General features: G+C 38.5%; 2 protein-coding genes across 3 annotated transcripts; both read right to left on the reverse strand.

The window, feature by feature from the left end:
• Positions 1-128: 128 nt before the first annotated feature.
• Positions 129-20,586, reverse strand: LOC132255916 (fasciclin-1-like). Of its 2 annotated transcripts, XM_059752091.1 has the most exons (11): positions 19,828-20,586; positions 11,307-11,439; positions 11,011-11,192; positions 10,001-10,409; positions 9,770-9,930; positions 7,567-7,809; positions 6,478-6,701; positions 6,200-6,362; positions 5,976-6,117; positions 5,225-5,257; positions 129-3,250 (listed from the first exon to the last, which is right to left on the reverse strand). In XM_059752091.1, the coding sequence occupies exons 1-11, from the start codon at positions 19,930-19,932 to the stop codon at positions 3,048-3,050; spliced, it is 1,998 nt and encodes a 665-aa protein (XP_059608074.1). In that variant the 5' UTR covers positions 19,933-20,586; the 3' UTR covers positions 129-3,047. The 2 variants fall into 2 exon arrangements, with proteins under 2 accessions (XP_059608074.1, XP_059608082.1); XM_059752099.1 differs by lacking the exon at positions 5,225-5,257.
• Positions 20,587-22,722: 2,136 nt separating this feature from the next.
• On the reverse strand, positions 22,723-23,956 carry LOC132259676 (elongation of very long chain fatty acids protein 2-like). The gene is made up of 6 exons (XM_059757410.1): positions 23,840-23,956; positions 23,669-23,774; positions 23,437-23,602; positions 23,206-23,377; positions 23,015-23,142; positions 22,723-22,945 (listed from the first exon to the last, which is right to left on the reverse strand). Exons 1-6 carry the CDS (start codon positions 23,892-23,894, stop codon positions 22,769-22,771), a joined length of 804 nt encoding a protein of 267 aa, XP_059613393.1. The 5' UTR covers positions 23,895-23,956; the 3' UTR covers positions 22,723-22,768.
• Between the last annotated feature and the right edge of the window lie 624 nt (positions 23,957-24,580).

Here is a 24,580-nt window from a genome sequence, read left to right on the forward strand (position 1 = left end):
TTATACGCCTTTGAATTTGAAGTTCACAAAATGCTGTTTTTGCCGTTTTTGCGATTGGAATGAAACAATTTGTGAGAATCTTATTTGATCGCCAGACAAGAATCAAATTGAAAGAAATTCAATCACATTACGAGATTTTATTCCATCTAGCTTTCTTTTATGTTACAAACACAATTTGTCATACATAAAACTTATATTCGGCACTTAAATGTAAATTTTTTTCTTTTCTTTCAAAAATCATCATTCTCAGTAAATTTAAATATTTTCACTCAGCCGCAATTATCATGAAAGTTCATTTCCTGTTGTATTGAAAACAGAATTACACGCTGAGGATGCAACAGTTTAATTTGTACGATAAATTCACCTCAAATGTCCCGAACACAGAACAAGACACTACAAATGTTAGTTTGTATCATTCCCATGAGGGCAGGAAATGGGTTCGAAGGGGAAGTTCTATGTGGGCAGCTATTGATGAGGTAATGGACGCTTTTGGTGAGCTCATGAAATGGTCTACAGTGAGTTTAGTTATATACTCGAGAGTCTCGTGAATGCAATAAAGTATCCCATTGCAGTTTTCAGCGGCACTTCGGACAAATTTTCCTTTTCCTGCACCCGAAATTGCTCTCGAACACATGGAAAATGGGGTTTCCTGATTCTGTTGTAAGTACATGATCGAGATTTTCATCCCTTTCTCTACATATTGCCTCACTTTGCAGAGTGTATTCATTTGATTTATCAGGTTTATCGCTCTTTTATCTGACATAAAGATTTGTTGTGTGCTAAACGGCGCGTTAATATTCAATCTCTGTTAATTGAAAGGGGGAAATAATCAGATTTCCTCATTTATTATGCACCTATTGGGACAGAATTAACGAACTGTATGCACGACAAATAATTCCTGAATTAATTATATTAGAAATATTCAGTTCAGAATTTTTGCTGTATTTTTCGAAATGATTTGTTGCGCTGCTGTAGGAAATTAAATTGCGAAAATTTCACTCTGACACGACACGAGCATGATGACGATAATGTAATTTCACAAAATCAATACACCATTATAACTTATTTCCCCTGACATCAACGTAGCACATTCCCTTTAAAATCGTTTCAATAACTCTCACTATATTCCATCCCTCTATTTGATTCGTACATCATTATAGTTTAGACGTTACAGAGAACAGTGGTGAGGCACTAAAGCAGCTTTAATATTAGGGTTTCTATACGGATTTATAGTCACTAGTTCATTTACGAATGTCATTTGTGTGAACAATATGAACAATACTTTCATGTTTGGTGAAATATTCTATATAATTCTCTCCTACGCTATGAGATGGTTTAAGCCAATTCAAATCACATTACTCTAAATTCTTTTTCCTTCTCATCTCTATATTATTATGAACAACATGATTTTTATTATATCCGTACAGTCTATATTAAAAATAGATACATACATCTGCATTTTATATCATTTTTATTAGATCATAACTAAAACTAGACTCTTATAAAAGCATACATTTTTCAAATGAGACACAATATAAAAGATCAAGAGATAGTATAATATTCTAAAAGTTTCTCTTCTCAACTCTGTTATAATATCTAAATGCATCTCTTTCTCATACTCCTCTATCGATCATACTCTAAAATATCTCTTCCATAAAGATTTTACTTATTATACTTTACTCCTCGTCAATATAGTACTAATTTCCCAGCATGTTTTCTCTTCTTTTGTTAATATTATGTAAGAACATGTATTTTACCCGCTTATGAAATGTGCAAATACATTCTTGACCTAAATTGTCAAATTATGGGGTTTTTTTTTAAATAAAATTTGGTTTGTATTATATACATAATATCATCTCCAAAACTCAAATTGGCAAAATAATACACTCCCTATGTTATATGAGACTAGTTTTGATTGATAATTTGTTGGGCTGAGCGCTACCGAAAACAATATAATCATAGCATTCTTTTGATAATCCTCTTTTTGCAGTGAGTAAAAATTCTATGCCAATTTGAATTTGAAAGACGCCTTTTCACATTTCAACTCGAAATTGAGCAAAGTTGAGAGCGAAATCAAAAGCAAAAGTCATTCAAAAAGTTTCTTCTTAACCAACTTCTTAACAATGTGCAAGCGGAATGTTTTACGTAGAATTACAATATATAAAATGTATAGTGATGCTTGGAAAATACTACAATACTGATGATTAAATGAGATTTCAAACACACAAAGCCACCAAACTCAATTATGAGAGATTTCTAGATATCTATTGCAATATTTTGCTCAATCTCGAGTTCTTCTTACACTTCTATAAACTCAATTATGCAGCATAGTTGCAGGGATGCATAGACACGAGTGTCATCTCGGATTTTAAAGTTCCTCCTACGATTCATGATAGTTTCTATGATGCGGAAGTTCTACTTCAAAAGACAATAGCGTTCTCCAAAGTGTTGGCTCTAGTCTAGAGAGACACATATAATAATTGTCACAATGCAAGATTTGTGGCTGTAAATTAAATATCGGTCTGTCGCCAGAGCCACAAAACACGATGTTTTCTCGACATGATGAGGAAAATGTTGACACAAATGCCATTTCAGCGTCTATTGGCTTAGCACTTTCGCACACTCTTCATCAGGAAATCATGTCAGACGGCGGAAGAGCGGGGACTTTAGGGTGATGAGTGTGTCTTACTTTTCTCGCACAACTAGACCACAATGTGTCGATTGTGCGGTACACGCAGGATCCCTAATCCGAGATGATTTTCCTGATAGAATGTCACATCATAATCTCTGTAGACATCGAGTAGAGTGTTTTTGGCATTGAAGCACACATTCAAAGGAATATTCACACGACGATGATGATTATGTATGAGAAAATCTGTCGATACGCTCTATATAATGTAATCCCGAGATATTTCGTGATAAGAGGGACTCAGCATATCCACTCAGCTGTGCCTCTCCTCCAAATGCTTACATCCCTGGGTTTGCTCTCGTTAGTCTTTCGTAATTATATTCTCCTAATATCAATTGGCATTGTCGCGGCGTCGCGCTTAAATTAGGAGCCTCGTGAGGAGAATGGCGCCGAGCAGATGAGCCAGCGAGGCGAGATTTGGATATTTCGCTGGTGCCCCACTAATTATGGAATCTGTGTCATCCAGGAGGGGAAAGTCGATGACGTGAATAATGCCGTTTGTACACTCAACGTCTGGCCGGTACACCTGAATCCAGCGATTGTTGTACAGAATGGAGTATCCTGCAAAGAGATTCGTATTTTCGCGTAAGCATGGTTAATCGATAGTCAAAACTGTGGCACCATATTCATCATAATTATTGTGGTGATTTGTGCATTTATCCATGCATTTCTGGTGCAATATACAATTTTCAAGCAAGTTTGATTATGCCAAATGAGTCTCATGAATTGCAAAGAGCAACGAAGAATTTGCATTCACCACCAACTTATTCGTATTATTAATTAGTGATGACATATGTATTTAATCATCCATATAGTTCATGTACAATAAATTATGCAAACACATGAATTGCTGTCAAGTGAACCAATGCTTTACTTACACGCTGTGCATTGCTATTCTTCCTAAACATGTTAATTCAATTTTCGCACAACATTATTTAAACACTTAATGAAATATTCAAGAGCGGAAAGTTTACAGTGCTGTTGACCATAAGGATGCAACACTTTATATTGTATAATATTTCCTACCACACAGTGTAATATTTTATCTAGTGGAAAACTTTTGTGCCACACACCATATAATATTGATTGCCAGGCAACATTTACACGATTTGAGAAGTTTTGAGAAACAGAGAGAGAGAGAGAGAGGAGAAGAGTAATATCAATCATCTTGATTAACGACCATCTGCGAAAAGGCTCCTTCAATTTTTCTCAAGCACAAAAGTGGCTGTCCAAAAATTTCTGCCCTGGAAACGCCAAATAACGAACAATAGTCAAAAATTGTCAATTTAAATTTTTATGAGAAAAATGTCATTTCTAGCCATTTAACTGATTTTCATCAAATTTGCCTCAATATATGTAAGTTATGCTTTTATATTCCCCAGAAGTTGATGCATATGACATGGAGAAACGTACACAAAGGCGTCGCTTTCAGTTCCAGAGTTTGAATTATGCCTTGAAATCAATAAACAGACTAAACTCCTCCGAGATTTGATCACTCGATGCCAAGTATTCAGCAATAACCATACATTTCATCGCCGATTTGCTGCCCATAATATAGACATGCATTTGTATACAAAGCAATGGAAATCCCAAGCCAAACATACATATGTATCACGCATAATTTACTCCAAACAAGAAATTTAATCACATATCTAAAGACGTTAACCACAAATTTGCAGAGAGACCACAATTTAAGCTACAAATTCTGTTGCATTCACTATTTAATAACGTCTTTTGTATTGGTTCAGAGAACAAATAGGAAGACGTTGTGGGAACTTTTGACTTCTGAGCTTCAATTTAGAAGTATTTACCGTCAAGAACTTTGTCTGTTTAAGAAAACAGACTTCAGCATTGATGATGCAAAATTCTCTCTGTAAAAACATTTCTGGCATATAAGCTTTCCGCATAAAATACTTTTTGCCAGAGAAAGAAGCATCAGTATATTATAGTATGCTCTTTCTCTTTTAAATACTCTCTTTTGTGGTACGTTTAACTACAAACTTTTGACTGCATTTAAGAGGCAAGAACGCTGTGTATGTACATAAATTAGGTAAGCCACACGCTTATACTGGAATGTTTTCACTGCTCCTGTATGATATTCAATGTAAGCTGTGAAAGTATGTAGTCCTCTTGCATAACATAACACAATCTACTGTGCTAAACTCTCTGAGTTCCACAGATTTTCCAAATTATTTGATACTTTAGTGCGAAAATGTGCATCAAATTCATGTGAGAGTTTCAAGTGATTTCTATTAGTTGTGAATAGGGGCATTTTGAAATCCTTGGACACCTCGTGAAGCACACGGCATAATGGCTATAGAGGTCATTAATCAAGAATATTGTTGGTTGGGTGATTTGAAGAACGAACACAATTACCAGTTAGCAATTACGTGGTAAGAAAGTGTACACTGAGAGAAGCCTAATTTGGGAAACAAAGTAAATTTCGGGAGGCATTATAGGATTCTACTGTTCTCAAACTTTAGGGTGTGTACGCTCTAGTTTCGTGTCTCCCTCTGAAACAGGTCCAAAACTCACCAAAACTATGTGGTTGCAAAAAGTACTCCTCCGCTAGTTTCATAATTAAATATGTTATATCATGAAATTCAACTAGATAACAGCATGTCTCTGTCTAGTGAGTTTACCAAAAAACTTGTCAAATATATAATATTAAAAAAAGAGAAGTCAAAAACTGAAAAGTCACCAATTAGTTTTCTCATTTCTTCATATTTCGTATATTTGTGTGTAAAACACAGTTTGTAGAATAAAAATTTTGATGGCAAAAAAAATTAAAACACGTAAGAAAAATCACAAATTCACTGAATCACATAACAAAGAGAGAAAAATGTATCGTGAAACCACCATGCAAGAATATCAAACTCAAGTATGTTAATTGTACAGTGTAATGTGGTCGAAATTAAAAAATTGTTCTCATGTAAATTAAATTCAACATTCTTCAAGTTGTTTCCAAATGAAAAAAAGGAAGCTCGAGTGGAAAGTTTATCCTTGATATGGAAATTAATGGTATGAGAAATTTCTTTCTGCACAAGGTAAAATTGTTATTGTAAGAAGCATTAAATTTTTCTTTCACAAACACATCGACTTTTGGGGCGTAAAGTGATGGGAACACATTTGTAAACCATTTCATCTGCCCACAATGTGCCACCTTTCTCGACCAAAAGCGACGTGTTAATGCCTAAGAAGAACGGCGGAAGAAAAACAATTTGCGAGAATGTTGAATTGGAATGCGAATGGATATTAATTTAGGCAATTTCGCTGATGGACTTACGTCGATCTTCCTCCTTCACGCGGATCCTCAGCATTCCTCGCACTGTGGGCAATTCAACGGTTTGATTGGCAAATTGTCGCAGCTCCCCCATCGTGAATGCTCTGTCGCCCACAATGAGATGACGCCCCAAGATTTCAGACGCCTGGAGCACGAGAGAGACATAAGAAGCCATGTTAGAGGGATAAAAATTTCATAGTGACATGGAAGGATGAGCGACACATTACTTGTTGTGCATATTCTGGGAGGAAAAGCTTTCGCAGAGCATTAGGGTAGACAGCTTCAGAATTTTTCCAAGCTCTATCTCTCGGTACAAAATATGTAAATCGCTTGGTCTTCTCCGCCAGCTGCTGGTTGAACCTCCCATGGCTTCCGATGTTGAATGTGTGCCTGCAAGTGCGGGGTGGGAAGAAAAGGAATCAAACAAGATTAATTTGGCGAAATTGAAGTGGAGGCAAAAAAGGGTATAGCCAATTCTCGTGGTATATCCTCTCTCAAAACTCACTTTAGCATGGGATCCGTTCGCAATTTATCCAAAACTGTGGAATACGGTACACCTAAGACTTTATCAATGATGTGAACGAAGCCATTTGTAGCCGCAATATCCGCCTGAATTATTGTGGCATTCACACCGCCACCCTCAACTGTTATCGTCTGATTTCGGTCACGATTTGTGAAAATATTGAAGTAGAGAAATCGGCGATCCACCAGCGTCGGGACTTGATTAATCTGCCAATATTAGAGATTGTATTATTGCCGAGAGCGAAAGGATGTGTTCAAGGTTGTGCACCCAAAATAATGTGACCAAACGTCTTCGTTTCTAATGGGGGCGCATATGTCTCAATTTCAATTTCTCTCTTTCTACCTTGCCCTCATGGCCCAAGGGGATGTCACACGCTTACCATTCAGATTACAAGAACAACAGAAGAAGACGTTGCGACGTGAAATATGATTCCACAGATAGAATCTTTAAAACTTTTTACAGCAAAAATATACTTTTTGAGCACCGATAAAAAGTATAGGAGAATAAGGGGAGAACGTTTCTTTCCCCTTTGTTTATCTATAAAATTTAATTTGCCACACTTCCTCTATGATAAACTTTTACACCCACCGTTATTGAGTTTAAATGGCTCCCACCTAGAAGAGGATTCACAAATGGTGTTTGCGTTATGGTGCAGAAACCGTAGAAACAGTGTTAAAATTTATCTAAAATATCCTTTTAGAAACAGGCTTTTCAACACCGTAAAGAATTTACCTGCCATTATTATTTACTGGTCTCCACGCATAGGATTCTGTTGATTTTATTTTAAAGATGTCACATTTTCGCCAAAGAGTTAGACTTTTGGGTGCCATCAAATATTAAAGGAGTGAAACGTGCTTTCTCAGGACGTAAAATCGGCATGAAGGATATGAATATTACAGAGAATATACAGTGTATCATTTCAGATTCCTTTAAAGGCACAATATTTCGAGCTTTTACGACAATCTTTATAGGTAATATGTATTAAAGCTCGGGGCCACATGCGGCCCGGGTGACGTACTCCTTGAGCCACAGGACGCACTCGCTGTGTCGGCTTTAAACTGGCCCACTGACCTGATTGAGATTATTCGTTTTAATCTTGTCCGTGTTGAGTCTGTCCTTAACGATGTGAAGATTGAGAATCTCCCTCATCCGCTCCCTGTTGCGGATGATGTTGTTCAAATTGGTGTCACTCCAAGCCTCATTGCTGGGCGCGAAGAGGGTAACGTCCTTCATTCGCCGGATCTGCTGCACGAACTCCGCACCGAAGTCCTGAATGACTTCGAAGAATTTCGACAGCGGCCCGTCCTCTTTCTCCTGAGAGCAGAGTAGACAATTAATTACCAAGAGTGAAGGATGGAATCTCAGCACACTGAGAGAGAGATAAAGAAATTTTTCAGCAACTCCACAGAAACACTTGTGTATTCATTTAACGGATGAATGGCCATCTTCAGTCATTTATTCTCATCGCAAGAGACTGATATAAAAAATGATCTCAAACATATGGATGTACACATCCATACGGAATGTAGCGATTTTGAGTCATATCTCATGTTCTATGCGCTTAGGAAGAGTCCATAAAAACACAAATAAGAAATCTGTGAAGCATGCAAGCACTCGGAAATAAATAATATGACATATTAAGCCACTTCTCATGACAAGTTTTGCAATAATTTCGTGCCTATAAACTGTACGAGAAAGAATGAATGATAGAAGCAAACCAATAAATCAATTCTTAGAGTAATAGTTCGAATTTCAAAGAACACAAAGTGAAAAGCTCACAAAATAAGTGGAAAAAATACACAAAAGTAAACGCAAAAAGACTTAGTTGTAAATGTTGAACGCGTGCAGAAAATTACCTTGAAGGACTATATTTTCAGTGAATATCCCATTATTACATAGAAAGCATTGTAAGTATAAGTAGATAATGTAAAGAGTTTATGAGTGTTCTTGTGTTAGGTCATATTATATCCTTCTTTTCTTCCAATTGTGGTTGATTCGTGAGGCATAAGCAATTGTATTTAACAATTAAAACAAGATGAGACGGAAAGAAATGATTGAGTAAACCGAAGCAAGTGCAGATAATTTTATACTTGGTCTAGTATTCATGTATTCGCAGTGCTGTTCTAAGAGAAATCAAAGTCAAAACTACAGTTTCTGAAAGATAGAAGTTCAATCAAAGTTAGATATGAATTTCGACAGAAATATTCTTCGTATTTCAACAAGCGAAATTCTGTCCATGATTTATTTCCATATCCTTCAATATTATGATTTGTGGGCGAGAAATCTCAATAGTGATAATGTAGATATTTCTATTTGGTATATATTTGGTGATGAAAATTCACAAAAGATCCCATATTTCATGAGATTTTGTATTATCGATTTTGAAATCACGAAGCGCGTTGGTTGTGTGCAATGTTCGTGAGCCTGTCAGCAAAACCGCATAACTGCTACAGAATTACCATGAAATCTTGGCCGGAAACCATATGAAAACGATTTGCCATGGAGACCATCCCGTTCCTAATATTCTATCATAGAACTTAAGCACAACCATTCAGGACATCATCAATTCCATACATCCGCTATTGTTACTCCTAACGAGGAGTTCTAAATCAATTTCCAACACGCGATAACTCAGAAAACCTTTTCCATACTGAAAAACATTCAATCTCAATGAAATTTCGCACTTTAAATTACTTTAATAACAAGGAATAGTAAAAGATTGATCCATTTTCTCGTTATCAAGCATCCGAATTTTCTAATCTTCTTTGAGAGGTGAAAAAGAGGGAAAGAACATGAGGTTCATCAGTAAATTGCATTAGGTCACAAATGAAAGTGTCAGTGAGTACGAAATTAGCTCGCGCACCTAATTAAATTTCCAGAGGGGTGTTTGCTTCAGACCATGAACTTTTCAAACCATCCTCTCACATAATAGTGTTCATGACGCTCTCACACTGCAATTATTTCATCTGTGACGCAATTTCGGAATTCATTGACAGAAATATTAAATTAAAATCCATTCTAGCGTAAATTCATGAGGTCAAGATCGATCTAATATTATTGCAAATTTCAATAAACACCTTAATGGGATTTACCACACGATAAATAGTGGATTAAATTTGATAGCCATAGAAAACACACTCAATCAGCATAATAGTCTTTTCGCGAGAGTTCTCTTTCATCTCATCTCGAATGGAATATTGATTTTCCGCTTGTGGTCTCCGATGGCTCATCTCACAATTCGATTTCCTCTGTTGAGAGCGAAAATGATTCATACCTCTAGAAACTGAATCACATTGGTGTCCACAATGACTAATGGTCTCTGGATCAAGTGCACCACCCCATTTTCCACGGGGATGTTGGCTCTCACAATTTCCGAAAGTACCACTCCAGGAGCATGCACAGAATCACCAATGAGGGTCTGTGACTTCACGTATGCTGCAAAAAAGAGAATCACAAGTTGCTGATTAAGTTCCCGAGACAAGCATCTGGGGTGGGAGACACGCACTTTTTATATTCTTGCCATCTGCCTGGGAAAAGAATGTGATCAACACTTTCAGATTGTCCTCGAAGGCAGCTGTTGGCAGGGGATCGTCCAGCGGAGCCGCTGCCGTGAACACCGTGCGATTCGGTATAATATGCCCATCGATGACCTTTCGATCGATCATCTCGGGTCTGTGAGGCGACTTGAATCCCTCCTCGACGGGAATCAAGAAAGTGTGTGCTCCTGGAGTTTGGTACAAGTACTCCTTCTTGTGCAAGATCACCTTCTGTCTGTACGATCGCACCCGATGGTTGCCAATGTCCAGACTCTCTGAGAAGGTAAGGAATTGGAAGGCATCGGGATTGTGCACGTCCACTGTGGAGGACGAAATTGTCGTCAGTGGCTGCAAGACGTCGTCAATCACGTGTAAAATCTGAAATTCGATACAGTTTTTCATTATAAAAACTCTGTCACGACAACAAAACACTGTAACCAATGCAATAAAAGCGATAAAAAACTATAAGCGATTTTAAGTGCGGGCGAAAATGTAATAAAACCCGCTTCCAAGTCATTTCCGATATATTTATTGGTCGATAAAACACTACTACGATTGGGCTTCTGAGATAATGAGTTTTAGAACTGTAATAATCTCTACTTTAAAATATCTACTGAGTGAGTTTATAGACTTCGTGACAACACCGAAATGAATCACAGTGATTTCCCCAGAACGAGATTTCTGAATCACACCACATGCTATACTACTGCAATTTTCTTTTACAAACTCCTGCATTGTGCGATGCAGTGAAACTTCCTTACAATGAGCTCAAGATAGCATCTCATGGGAGAACGGAGATGTAAAGTGAGGAAATAAAAACATGACACGTGTAAGGAACTTTGGCTACACTCCATTTACCCCTTGCATCTTCATATGCGCCACAGAAATTCCCCCAACAAATTAACATTTTGTTGGTATAATTAATTTTCTGAAAAGACCGCAAGCAGAGAGTAACTTCTGCATCCTAATGAATACTTACTTGCTTCTTCCCTTCCTTGTTAATGAGCTGAACATTCGATCTTGACTTTATAATTAGTGCATTATTGACAAATATCTGATCTATATTCTGATGTCGCCTCCTCGTTATGTAGAGTGGAGGATTTCCTTCCATATCTGAAGTCACAGATGGCTTCAATTGCTCCAGAGTACTTGCCACAGTTACTATAAATACATCAAGAGAGCGAAGAAAAGAGTCACAAACAGCGTCTTACAAATTGTATCAATCTTCTTTCTTCGCAATGGTGTTTTCATTATCTCCCCAAATGGCAAACTTACACATGTGGTAGAGGACGTAAGTCTTATTCCCGAAATAGCGCTGGAATGCCTTGTTGGTGGGCGCAAAGAGAGTCAACGACCGGAAGTTGAGTGCCGTGCTTGCAATTTGATTCCTTTCCAATAATGAATAAAACTGAAAGTGAAAGAGAGAAAATAGAGGTTAGCGCGATGATGCCGACGCAAAACAAAGTGCGAATAGAATATTGTAACTTGTATGGGTTTATCCGTGGCGACATGGGTGAAATATTGGGAGATTGATCACTAAGGAATGTAATTCAATATAGCCCTTTTCGCCATAATAAAAGAGACGCGTCTTGTCTCTTCCGATGGCAAACAAACATCACAATAGAGAGGATATGAGGCGAGTTTATGTATTGATTCTCAATATATTTCTCGCCCCTATAATTGTATAATTTTACAGGGGGCACCCTTAAAAAAATCTTCACATGCGTAATCTCATTTGGGAAGGTCTTTTGCTACACCATGACTCATTGTCTACGCCGAGGGGTTCCACTTAATCATGAATAATGTTTCGTCTCCCAATCGATGTCGCTATTGAACAAAACAATTAAATTACACTAGGACGTTTGAGTTACACTACATTCTGCCGAATGGCAAAAAATCCCGCTGGGGAGTGTTTTGTATCGCATCATCTTAATATACAAGTTGATAGCGATATTGAGTCGTTCCTCTCACACTCTTCGGCTCACTCCCCAATAAATTCTCAACATTGTGAAGAGATGTTGTGAATTTTTCGAGGGTTCCAGCCAACTCGAGCGTCCATGCTGAAAGATATCGCATTAAAGCGAGAGTCAAAAATCTAATTCACTCTCATACTCGCTCTCGACTATAAACGAGAATAGTGCATGTATAAGTGATGAGTCATAAGACGAATTATGCGACAATGTGTGGCAATAGGATGCTGAACCCCGATGAGAGCTCGCTGGGAAGCAGAATCTCAAAGATTCATGGGGTACTTCAGGAACAGGCAATTTCACTTCGCCACCGGATAAGAAATATTAACGATATGTTCGGGATTATAAATTTTACTCCCGCCACACAATAACAGCAATCTCATACAGAAATGAGCGACGACAGTCGGTGGAACATGAGTCACAATGGGCGATTCGGGGTGGAAGTTAAGTAGTTCACAAAAGGTCAATTGCACTGAGACATTTCACAATGATCTTCATCCAGTGTTTGCTCAATTACATTACATTTCACCACTTATTTGGATTTTTTAGGAAGGAAATTCTTTTCACTTCATTTACATATTTTTTATCTGTACAGAATTCCCCAATTAGTGAGAAATAAACATTCAATCAATCAAAGACGAAAGTCTTGGAATCAACAGGCATTTCAGTTGAATTTTCCGCGATTTCCAAGAATTTTCCCGCCCTCTTCCTTCTCGCTTTACTCTCTATTTAATTTAGCTTAAAATTAAATTTGACCCACATTTACCAGTTGAGGGAGGCCAAATTTTTTGGAAATCTAATTCTCTACGCGTACAAAATAAACTTTACCCAGACAATTTGTTTATCTCTTCAAATAGACTGCATTAAGCAAATACAAAGTGCTTCCTACGCTTGGCTTTGTGTAAATCTTGACACTCAGACAAATACAAATTATCTTTTCTCCTTCTCACCGTAAAGTCACCTTTAATATCTCTAAAGCCGTAAAATAATAGACAAATATATTTTGCACTAATCCACAAGCGCCTGAGGAGCAATAAAAGTATAAGGAGGGATTTCTTCGCGTAATTCTACCTCACAATGGAAAGAATAACAGGAAAATACTTTATTCATGATAGCCCTGTTTATTTATTCAATTTTGTATAATGTTTGGAAAATCTCTCATAGCACACATCCCTTGCGCTCCTCTCTTTGACTAACTGACCCTCGAGAACTTCTCACAGGGGGTTGAAATCGGATACCTGAGAGTCGTCAAACAAAAACTTAGTTCATTGCCTCCCAAAGAACACCCATCGCCGGATATAAAGAGTTTCTTGTGGTGCTTTCACAAGAAGGATATTCCCTCCTTATTCCCTTGTTTACCCAAACATTAGGCTCACCCAGCAATTTCACCGTTTCGAAACAGTTGATCATTGATGGAAGGCCCGATGGTGGAGGGAAGTTTCGCCTCAGGGTTGGTTGCTTCAAAACACAATTTCCTTCAATTTTAAATTCAATTGCATGTCTATTCGCTCAGGGTGGTCCTCACCAGCAGTGAGTCGTTTGATTTAATATTTAACAACCACCAACCAGAAACAGGATGACATCCGGTTCAATCAAAATGGCGCATAATTGTTCCACCTTCTCCTCATCACCTTCTTAAATCACCTCCCCTGGCGAAATATTTCGGCATGGTGAGCAATCAATGCCGTTCGCACAAAAACCACCTGCCACAAAGAGTCTCCTTGCGGCGAGTTTTAGAATCCTGACTGTGTAAATTTTATGATACATATAACATCATAAAGATTGCGGAGAGTCTGATAATAAATATAATTGAAATAATATTGGCGCTTATTTGGAAAGGGTAATTCGCAATGACAACTTCATAGTAGAATACTGTGATAGTATTTCATGAAAAATATGTATATACTTTTATCTATAGAAACTTTGTATTCTAATTGATTTATAACATGCATTAATCATATACAATTTCTGTGTATTTTCAACACAAAATCACGGAAATTTTACGGCGGTTTATTATTTATGCCCACAGAGAAATTTTACGGTTTTATACATATTTACATGCATATTGAGTCTACTCAGTATTTAAACGTGAAGTTTCAATGAATTAAGGCCATCAAAAGGGTAATTTTAACTCTCACTCCCTCCCTGCCTAATCGTCGGTAATCCATCATTTTTTCATAAGCACTCACTCCACTCATTAAAAATGCGGTGGTGATTCGGTGATTAAGCTCCAGAAAACATATTATCCAATTCCAAATAAAAGAATAAATGCAGCGAAGCAAACATTAGCCTAGGCCAAGGAGTATTTTCTCATATTCAAACTAATGTAGATTATGCGTCTTTTATGCGACACCCGCATAACCTCTGTTCCCATAAACTCTACTTATCTGGGATGATCTCAAGAAAGCGCAGCTGTATTTTCCAACAACACCTAACTCGGTAAAATGCACTTTATGCCCCGTTTTCATGTTCTCACTTCGCTCAACAACAAATTTCTCCTGCATAAACCAAATAATAAAACCCGTAATCTCTAATCTTACATTTATTTTAGGGAAAAGTTTAATTACTTTTTCATGGGGGCAAAATAAATTTTTTATACGATGTAGTGATAGACGGTTATACATAATTGCTCTCAATGTGAAACCCATATATTGACAGAGGCATATAATTTCCATATGCCGACGCACGTATATTTGTACAAGAAAGGGGTAATCGTCAAAATTAATGATTTTCACACTCTTGAAGCACACTTTGGATGTGTTATGGCATCGGATATGTATGAATATTACAACGACGCCACTTGAAGTACAATTTAATAAACCTCACACGAGGAGGGATAACCCGTAATGTTCCTCAAAATTTTGACATAAACGTGCGGAGGAGAGCACATTGCCCGATCGTTTGTTTTTTGACACTCCGGAGAGTATGTTAAGTGGTGTCGGCGGCACTCATTATATCCACCCAAGAACTCCTTCACCCACAAAAAGGTTTGGCCTAATAGCTCAATCGTGTCTTATTGGGGCGCACAATGGGCACAATGCCAGGGGAAATCATCACTGAGAACCCTCAAAGTTCTGTGAAAAATTTCCATAGTAAGTGGGGTTAATTAAAAAGCCCAACAAATATCACAATCATATCAGGGGATCTTGCAGATGTCTAAATTTGACTAAATAGCACAATGTAGAGAGATTTTGGGCTTTCAACCCTTTTATTCGGGGCATTTCTCTTATGAGAATGACAAATTATGCGTGAATTCACAGGGCATAAACCATGTTGGGTGGAGAATTTCGTGTTATTATGTTAATTTAGAGAAAAAAAATATGCTTCTAGAATCTCAACTTTTCCTCAAGCTCGGAAATGCAGAGATGTTAATGGATTGTCGGAGAGAGTAATTTGCTGCTGAGATTCGATTTGAATATTTTGCTCGATTTCCATCAAAGGTGAAATTCTCTGAAATTCAATCATGTGCAATATGATAAAGTAATTTAGCTGACACGATTTGACGAGGGTGAAATGCGTTCTGTGTGTGCAGACAGTTGCAAATCCAAAATAATTGACCATCTAATGAAAATGACACAGTGTGGCGCCCCTTTAATTATTCACAGTGGAAAATGAAGACATTCTCAGTGCTGTGCCCTGAAATTTTCCCCTGCTGGAAATGTCTGCTTACATCCCCGTGTGCTTGATGACATCCATTCAAAATGTATCAAATCATTTTCATCTCTCGCATGTCAAATATTTGAGCTCATTGCTTTCCCTCCAATCGCCTCTTTCATTTGATCATTCTCTCTTTTTGCATTTGATGAATAGGAGCATCCGAGTGACTCAAACGATGTCATATATCCATTTCAATAGGCGCAACGCAAGGTATTTCCCCAGCGAATAATAGCATTTCGCTTTACTCCAATTCATCTGCAAGTTCTCTCTCAGCAAAAACGCTGTCGTACTCACAGTATTAACGAAAATGAATGAGCATACAGCACTTCAATCGATGCTCGCTTCCGTGTGCCTTTCCCAATGTCTGTGGTAGGAAAGCATGTCAAGATAAATTTTCATTTTCGATACAACAATGCAAACATCAGAGAACTACTCACAGTCTTCCCTCATTTCCACGTTTTCCTCCACCAACACCTTTCCATTCTCTCGCGTTCCTTTATCTTCACACAATTATCGCAAACTTGCTTAAGTGCTATTCTTGCAAAGGGATTCATACTGCTATTGTAATCGGGAGAGCATTAAATCCACGTAAGCCAATAGCCATCGAGGAAACCTAAAGAATCACAAAACACGTGAGTTGTTTTTCCCATTCGCAAATACATTTCCCGAACCCCAGCAAAACCATTTATGAATGTGTAAACATATCCATAAATTAATGATCCTTCGCGTGCAATTTGAATGAAGAAATATTCTAGATTATTGATTCAATAAATTGCCAGAACAATAATGTGTAAACAATGGCACTGTTCTGCTTCCCAAAGTGATAATAGATGAGTATTTTTCCACATAAATGGATCAATAAATATGCCAGTTGTCACTCCAGCATCCCAAATAGACACACTTTTTGCTCATTAAATATTTTGTTATACGGCATAAAATGAAGTGCTACAGATGATAGCTCACAAATTCTGACGACCACTGACGTTATTTGCCGCCGAAATGGATGAGAATGTTGTTATTCAATTTTCTCAAAAAAAAAACACCCCAACATGTGTTCACCGAGAGCGCTATTTAATTGAAATTGATTCTGTTAGCACTTACTTCATAAATGAATAGAATATAACTAAGTGAATATGTGTATCTCAAATTTATCCTCATAACTTCTCCACACAATGCTCCGCAATGAAGTCGAAATGCGGACGAGCGCATACTTTCTGTTTGAAATTCTGAAGCTGGCATCAATATTTTGCTATTCTCTGCACATTTTCTTGACTTATTTCATACTTTATACATATTTTGGTGAATGAGAGAGCAAGCAAAAAATCTCATAACAAGCTCTTGTTTATCTTCCACGATTTTCGTAATGTATACGAATGAGAAAATTTGAATAATTTTGCTACAATATCGCAAGAAAGTGTTTTCACGGGAAACATTGAGAAGAGCAAGAAATTAAGAACACCGCCCATCAAATGATCCAAATTATTCACAGTGCCAGCAGATATTTCTCTTGCGTTCATCTTGTTAAAATATTGGTATGACTTATAGAGGTAATGGAAAATTACAACAAACACCCAAGGGGTAAATATTACGATATAAGCGTTGTACGTGCGACTGTGGTTTATGTCAAGATAAACTGAACACAGCATAGTTACAACAATTCAGTTTGGAGACAATAATGATTGTTTTATCGAGTTCTCGTTAAGGACTTTCGAGGACATGTCTCTAAAGGACTCGATATACATTGTAATTATCATCCTTTCAGACACTCTGTACGTGACTTGCTCGCGTTTTTATGGTAAATCCTGCTCGGCATTCAAAAGACTAAGACTATAAAGTCTCAATGGAAGGCTTATTGAATTTATATTGTAAGGATTGAGAGCATTGTCTTAATTGTGGTGTTAATTCTACATTATAGTCTCTAATGATGTTCAATTAAATGCACGTATTTTCACATGATTGTACCAGTTAGCCTTGTCATACTCATTCATATTACACAATTCTGTCTTCCAGCTAAATATTGATCTATTGCATTGCACTCAAGCAATTTTCATAACTCCTAGGCGAACAAAGATTTCAAAATATAAGTACACCAGCGTGGTGTACACTTTCTTCTAATAATAGTCGACCTTTGAAAAGTTCGGCCTTCACGCAATTTTGAGTCAATCCACTAATTAATTAACACATTGCCAGACCATCTTGACACAACAAATTCCTGCCAAACGACACATTTCAGCGTAATTACAGCCAGCAGACAGAGTGCAAAATATTATTAATATTCGTCTGCATTACATCCACGTCGAGAAAAACGGCGTGAAGAAAGATGGAATTTATAATGCGGGCAATGCATAAGTAAATAGGTCCTGAATATTTCTAATGAATTTCAAGTCTCCTCCAGAACAGTCGCACGTTGATGTATAACAAAATTTTACTTCATTTAAAGCGTCAGGTATTAATACAATCTTTTATTTATGTAATGCATAAAATATTCCGGCTACGTCTTCCAGACGAGTAGCAACCATGTGATGAGAATAAAATTGCTAGTTGAGATATTTTCTCTAAAGCCAAATTTTCAAACTCACCATCCTCAAAGGTGAAGCACTTCCTCGCCTTTTCTATCGCTTCAATTGGAAATTTATGACTAAATCTTTCATTTCTCAGTGCATTAGTGGTATACTTTATACTGGACAACCTCGGAAGGCGGTGGAAAATTCGAAATTCTCGTCTTTAAAACTTCACATGCCCTTAAAGGGTACTAATCAAGAAAGCGAGTGAAGCGAGTCCACCCTCTGGAATAGTGAATAATTTATGAAGCCTTAGAAACCCGCTGAGTGATTCTGCTTTCAGTGTTGGCCGAGCAAGATAAATATTGTCTTTGAAAACTGTGCCATCCTGAAATGAGTCCCGACTACGTTTTTCGCCCTTCTCCGGCAGTGCTGAAAGCATTAGGGAAAGTTAAACCTTTAAACGGTCAGTCTCTCATGAATTGATAGAAAGAAACTTTTGCAATCAATTACAGGGAAGATGTTTGAAGGTAATGTAATCTGATTTGATAGCAGGGAAGTCACGAAAGTCCTCACGAGACCGAGCATGCTTATCTAATTGAAAAGACGCTGAAGTACAGGGCAAAGTCCTCAGCAGTTCATGGTCTTAAGGTTGTGCCGTGAAACGTGTGACTATTAATTATAGATTTTCTGTCATTTTCAGCTCTGATAACCCTATATTTCAATTTATACTCAAAGCGGAGAATATGTTTGACGGAGATTTATCAAAGCCCGTCCTTGTGGCAAATTTTCCGCCCCATACAAAGGCCATTCAATGATGCCATAGAAAACGCCAGCTCTAGATTCCAAATTGAAAAATGATTACAGATAATATGCAAATTTCGCTTCCTTCTCCCGCGGTGAGAGTTTTCGACAATTGATTCAAATGGGTTAAGAATAACGATGTTTATTCATTCAGGCTTAGATTTTATCAATATTCCGAAATAACATTTCGCCGAAGAGTTTAAGCCAACTTTGCATAACTTTTCTAATATTGCCCTCAATATCCCCATCCTCAAATCCCTCCTAAATTTAAAGCCTCAACCTCTAAGCACTTCGGTAACTCACATTTTAGCGATACTCAAAATGGATTTTTGATTTTTTCTCCACACCATTCATATTTTAGTCACGTCGCCTTTCGGGGATTTTATTTTCATTCTCATCGTTCTCATCCGAGATGGAGTTTGAAAAATTGGCTCTATGAGATTTCTCTTGCTGGCAAGAGACATAATTCTTCATCTCTCGACCCTGCGTATCGATAGGTAATTGCTGGAAGGAATCTTATCCATAACTTGCCACTTCTAATCATAATTGTCGCACATTAAGCACTTCCTCTCGAGTGGCTCGGAACACGTTTCGATGCAATTGGACAATTATGCACTTGCACGTTTCGGTGTGTGTGTGTTGGGAATCAAGTTCATGAGCCACTTGGCGGCGAAGCCGTGTACATGGGTGTGGAGCACACATATGACCAAGCACATTTCCACCTCAAATCAACAAAGAACAGGTTTCACCGTGTGACGCCTCGAGTGCATACATGAATGATATTTTCTGGTGAAAATGCCACCATCATCAGCCAAATTCACTTTCCACCCGGGCCGGGAGTGTGAGCACGGGTGGTTCTCATACCTGAGATAAATCCGGATCATCGCGAATTTTTTCCTCCAGAGTCAGGGCGTCCATTTGTGAGATGAGAGGAAACAATAGGACTATTAACACAAATCCACGGGCCATTTTTGAGACGCTGACGCAGCACCAGGTGAGTCGCAAATATCTTCTCGGCCACAGACTCTTCTATAATCTTCACGCAACTGACCAAGTATTTAACAAGACACTTTATTGCTCCAAATTGGAAATTACTCCACATACACCAAATAGCTCATCGCCTCGCGAACGACACGCACACTCACTCTCACGGTACAGCCCTCACTGAAGTCTCCGTATTGACTATCCGACCGAGCGGTGCGAAAGCAGCGGCGCTATGCTGAGTATGTACACCGCACGACTGGAGCGAGTTCTCCTCGTCGCATTGGAAGCTGCCTGCTCATCTCGGCCTTCCAGCCCGACTTCCAACACATCATCCGTCAACTGTCTCTCTCCACCACACCTCTCTCTCTTTCCCTCCTGCGCAAGCCTTCGCTCCCGGCGGGAACAAGTGCCGCGCGCTCAATAGACTGGAACAGAGGGGAAGCGCGCTCTTCGCTCTCCGGCCGACACACTCTAGTGTGAATCTGGAAGCGGGATTGGCGGGAAAGGGACTCGGTAGATTGCCAGAGCAGAACAAATGGTGAATATTCCAGCTATTGCCATTCACATACATTTCGGCGTGTTTTATTGATACTGTGCTGGAAAATGATTTGCTTATTCACGCAATTGAAACGGAAATAACGAGAAATGGAAGAGATTTCACCCGAATTTTACTACTCAATCCTTTTTCCTGGAAATTACATCAATATCCCAAAAGCATTTGCGAGGGGTTCAGATGTGCCTTTTGCGCTTTTTGAGCCACATTTAAGCGCGTAGATGGATTTCCCGCGCCTTAAGTGGTGTACACACTTCGACTTCACACGTGCACTCCTTGAGAATGCTACAAGTCCTGAAGAACGAAGAATATCGAAGAAGAACTTTCCATTATTCAATGGAATCTGATTGGAGTTGTCGAGACGTTGGCGTGTTCCTATTGTTCAACTATCGGACAAGTTATCTTGCCGGAAATTTTCTTATAAATTGAGCAAGATTTTGAGAGACAAGTGATTGAATTTCCAAAACTCAATTGAGAGAAATTTATTTTTCGCAAAATTGTCGCTCACTTGTAAATTAAATTTATGTAATTTGCGCTTTATTACAAGGGTTCCCAATAAACCCAATAAAGCTAAATTGAATTATATTGTCTGGGCGGACTGAGCACATTTGGAAATATTCCCTGACCAATTACATTCGCAGAAATGATTTATATTCAGGGGGCAATTTGGGAGGATTCCCGGAGAGCAGGACAAGAGCTTATTGTATGTACATCTCCACCCCTTAGCAACTACACACTTTCTATGATTTTAGGTATGTATGACTGTCGGCTGCCTCTAATTCCAGCGGCGACACCGAGTCGCTCTTCCGAGGCACCCTTTTTGCGGGAATCAAATTAAAATCACACTTTAAACACAGAGGAAAAGTGTTGAACTTTGTGAAAAAGCCCGGCAGGGGAAATTTCATGCCTGATATGCTAACTTTGCAGTGCTAAGTAAACATTTTAATATTTATCGGGGTGGCAAATAATACAATATTTGGGGAGGATTCTTCAAAAACACCTTCTCTGACTTGATACTTTCGCACTCCAATAAAATTTAGTGATTACGCTCCTGTGAGGATTATATAATGAAGTGGAAATGATGTGCTTTTAGAAACTTCCTCTTATATCCCATGATAATGACTTTCTGTGATATCTTTGCAACACATTCATCCCCTCTATATTCACTCACTGTCTCGCCTCAATTAATTGCAATGCGCCAATGAATTATATATACACTTGCATGATCGACATTTCGTTTCCGACACCCGCAAGTCTTTTTTTTCACCCCCTGAACCTTGTGTCAGCACCGGTCCGGCTATTTTTGGCGCCACGAAGTCGGCGAACGCAGACGCCCCTTGAAAATAATTCATGGTATTTCCAGCTATAGTTGTAGTCCCGTGATATGTGTGATTCTCCCCTTCGATACTGCTCTAGTTAGTGTACGCAAAATTTTACATGCGTGTTTATAGCAATACTGCCTGATGGGGGTTGATTTCGCATGTTGAATACATAGCTTCATAGAAGACAAAAAAACCTATTAAAAAATTTTCTTTGCACAAGAGCAGAGGTAGAGTTCCTCTATAGGAAAGCAAATTAATGATTTATATCGCAAATAGTTCAAAAAGTTCTGTTTTATTGCTTGAAAGTCAATAAAAGCCATTTGACACACGCATTGCTTCCTTTTGCCTCTGCATTTTGCAAAAAGTTTGTTTGTTTGCTTCAGCATTCAATTATAAACTTATAGAGGGGTTTCGCTTCGTGTTATTTATTTTAAAAACACTCAACAATTTCATTGGGAAAATCTCCAATAATGAGTACACTCTGGCTGTAGAGTTCTGCTTGCCTTGGAGTCAAGTGAGATTTTAGTATGATTATTGATTTTTTGCAGCAGGGTTATAAGATTATATTACGAAACTTTTGTCATGAACCTCACCATAACTTTTCTTTCGTGCTTCTTGCCTCCACATACTGTCCAAATGCTAGTGAAACTCACAAGTCAAGCTGAAGACTGACGATTTTTCGCCAATGCTATAATGTTAGCTATTCTGTGAATTAATTTTCTTCAAAATTACCATATTGGAATTTAATTTTAAACCCCATGCATAGTGTTGAAATATTTCACTACCTCGCACTTGCGATGGAGCCCCGGTGTTGCCAAAAAAACCTCCAATTCGCGGAGGGTTCGGAGAATTGTTGGGGGAGATTTCGCCGCGTTGGGAGCCATTAAAGTTCCATTTGGGTCTTATTTTATTTTATTCACTAATTACACTACATTTGGCGCTGAATTTACGATGCCTTTTTCTGCTTCGACTGCTTGGCGTACGCTTTGAAGTAGAATTGGCTGAAGAGGAGGACAAATATCATGACGTAGACGATTTCGGTGATCACGTACCATTTGGGGTAGAAAGTACAGTTCATCCTCAAGGAGACAAAGTGAACGTACACGCCGAAGAGAAATTGGGCCTGGAATAATCGTGATTTCGAGTGATATTCGCGTAAAACTGCGGTACATGTATTAACTCGAGTACTCACTAATTGCAGTATCGTTAAATACTTTTTCCACCACAGGTACTTGGTCACGCTCGGACCGAGGAGGGTGAGTGCGTAGTAGAGATACATGATGACATGAACCCCGGAATTTATGATGATGGTTAGGAAACCTGAAAAGGGGTAGAAATTTGTTGAGCTTCGAGCGCTGCGGGAATCTCGAGGGGTGGTCTCACTGTTTCCAGTTGGGAACCATTTCACGCGGATCCAGATGAAGAACACTATACTGCTGTGATGGTAGATATGCAGGAAGCTCAAATTCTGATTCTTCTTCCTCAGCACAAAGAACACCGTGTCGAACAGCTCGATGTATTTGGCGATGTAGAAAAGCCACGAGACATTGGCCAGCTGAAAGATTTGGGATCATGAGTGGGGTCTGTGTGAGGCCGCGCATCGTCCTAAATTACCCGCATCTCTAGGGGATCCCTATTGTTTTTGGCACTCTCATTGCAGAAGAGACTGTATTTGAGGGTGGTTACGCAAGTGACAGTCTCGATGAGGATGTAGGCATTGATGAGGGCCACGAAGAGATTGTACAGCAGAATGAGTCCTTTCAAATTGAACGCCGGTCGACTGAAAAGACGACAACGCAATTGTAAAATCTCAGCTGAAGCATTAATCCCGATGATGAATGTATACTTCTTCATGTATTCAATGCCTCGCCGGACGGCCCAATTGTACAAGGCAACTGTTGCCAACACTGTGTAAACTGAGTCGACAAAGGCCCATCCTTTCGTCCTGTCATCTGGATAATTTCGAGAAATTATTTCCCAAATAACAAAAGCGATGCGATTTTTAATCTCTGTGAACCTGATAACTTGTCCGCATGGTTATATTCATCGTATACTTCCACAAGATAGTCCATTCTTTCCTCCTCGAAAGCACTTGTTCACCACTCACAACTTGTAACCGAACACGGACACTAAACGGTGGCGAATGCCTGAGCACCTATTTATACCCGAGCTCGGCGTCTGTCCAGAAGAAAGTATCGCCGTCTGTTTTTCCCTAATTTCCGGTCTTCCCTTTTTTCGTTAAACATATAATTGACCAACTTATGCTAATTCACCAATATCCATTGAAATGACGGTCTCAATAAAGCTTAGACTTCTTGTTAACTCGCCCGGTGTTAATAAAGCATTAAATATGCATCGGATAGATTTACATTCTGCTCCATAAACTCTGTTTGAACAAATTTCGAGAAAGCGCCCAAGTTTTCCACCAAGGATTGATCGATTTCGACACTTTTTTCCCTATGTTATGCTGAGCAAGGAAAACTTTCTCGTGATATTTTTGGGAGAACACCCTCGAGGGATGATATAAACTTTAAAGTCCCCAAATTCACTAGACTATAAATTGTCAAGGGGATCAATTTCAATAAATCTCCTCTGTTCAGATATGTCCATTGATTTAATAACTCGTGTCACACTACCTACACGTACAATATTGATTTAACCCCTGACGCCAATTTCACTACGCCAGGCTATTTTATTTTATACCCTATTAATAGCCACACGAGGTGGAAACCATATTACTCAACGATGTGTGCTTCGA

This window comes from Phlebotomus argentipes, unplaced genomic scaffold, assembly GCF_947086385.1.
Source record: "Phlebotomus argentipes unplaced genomic scaffold, Phlebotomus argentipes genome assembly contig_6, whole genome shotgun sequence".
In the NCBI taxonomy this organism is placed as follows: Eukaryota; Metazoa; Arthropoda; class Insecta; order Diptera; family Psychodidae; genus Phlebotomus; species Phlebotomus argentipes.

Excerpts from the sequence above, each read along its gene's own strand:
- LOC132255916 (XM_059752091.1), bottom strand. The coding sequence starts at position 19,932 with ATGGCCCGTGGATTTGTGTTAATAGTCCTATTGTTTCCTCTCATCTCA. Across the intron at positions 11,193-11,306 it reads TTACGTCCTCTACCACATGT|TAACTGTGGCAAGTACTCTG; the intron begins GTAAGTTTGCCA and ends ATGTATTTATAG. Across the intron at positions 10,410-11,010 it reads ACAAGGAAGGGAAGAAGCAA|ATTTTACACGTGATTGACGA; the intron begins GTAAGTATTCAT and ends ATCGAATTTCAG.
- LOC132259676 (XM_059757410.1), bottom strand. The coding sequence starts at position 23,894 with ATGGACTATCTTGTGGAAGTATACGATGAATATAACCATGCGGACAAG. Across the intron at positions 23,603-23,668 it reads GGCATTGAATACATGAAGAA|TCGACCGGCGTTCAATTTGA; the intron begins GTATACATTCAT and ends TCGTCTTTTCAG. Across the intron at positions 23,143-23,205 it reads ATGGTTCCCAACTGGAAACA|GTTTCCTAACCATCATCATA; the intron begins GTGAGACCACCC and ends ACCCCTTTTCAG.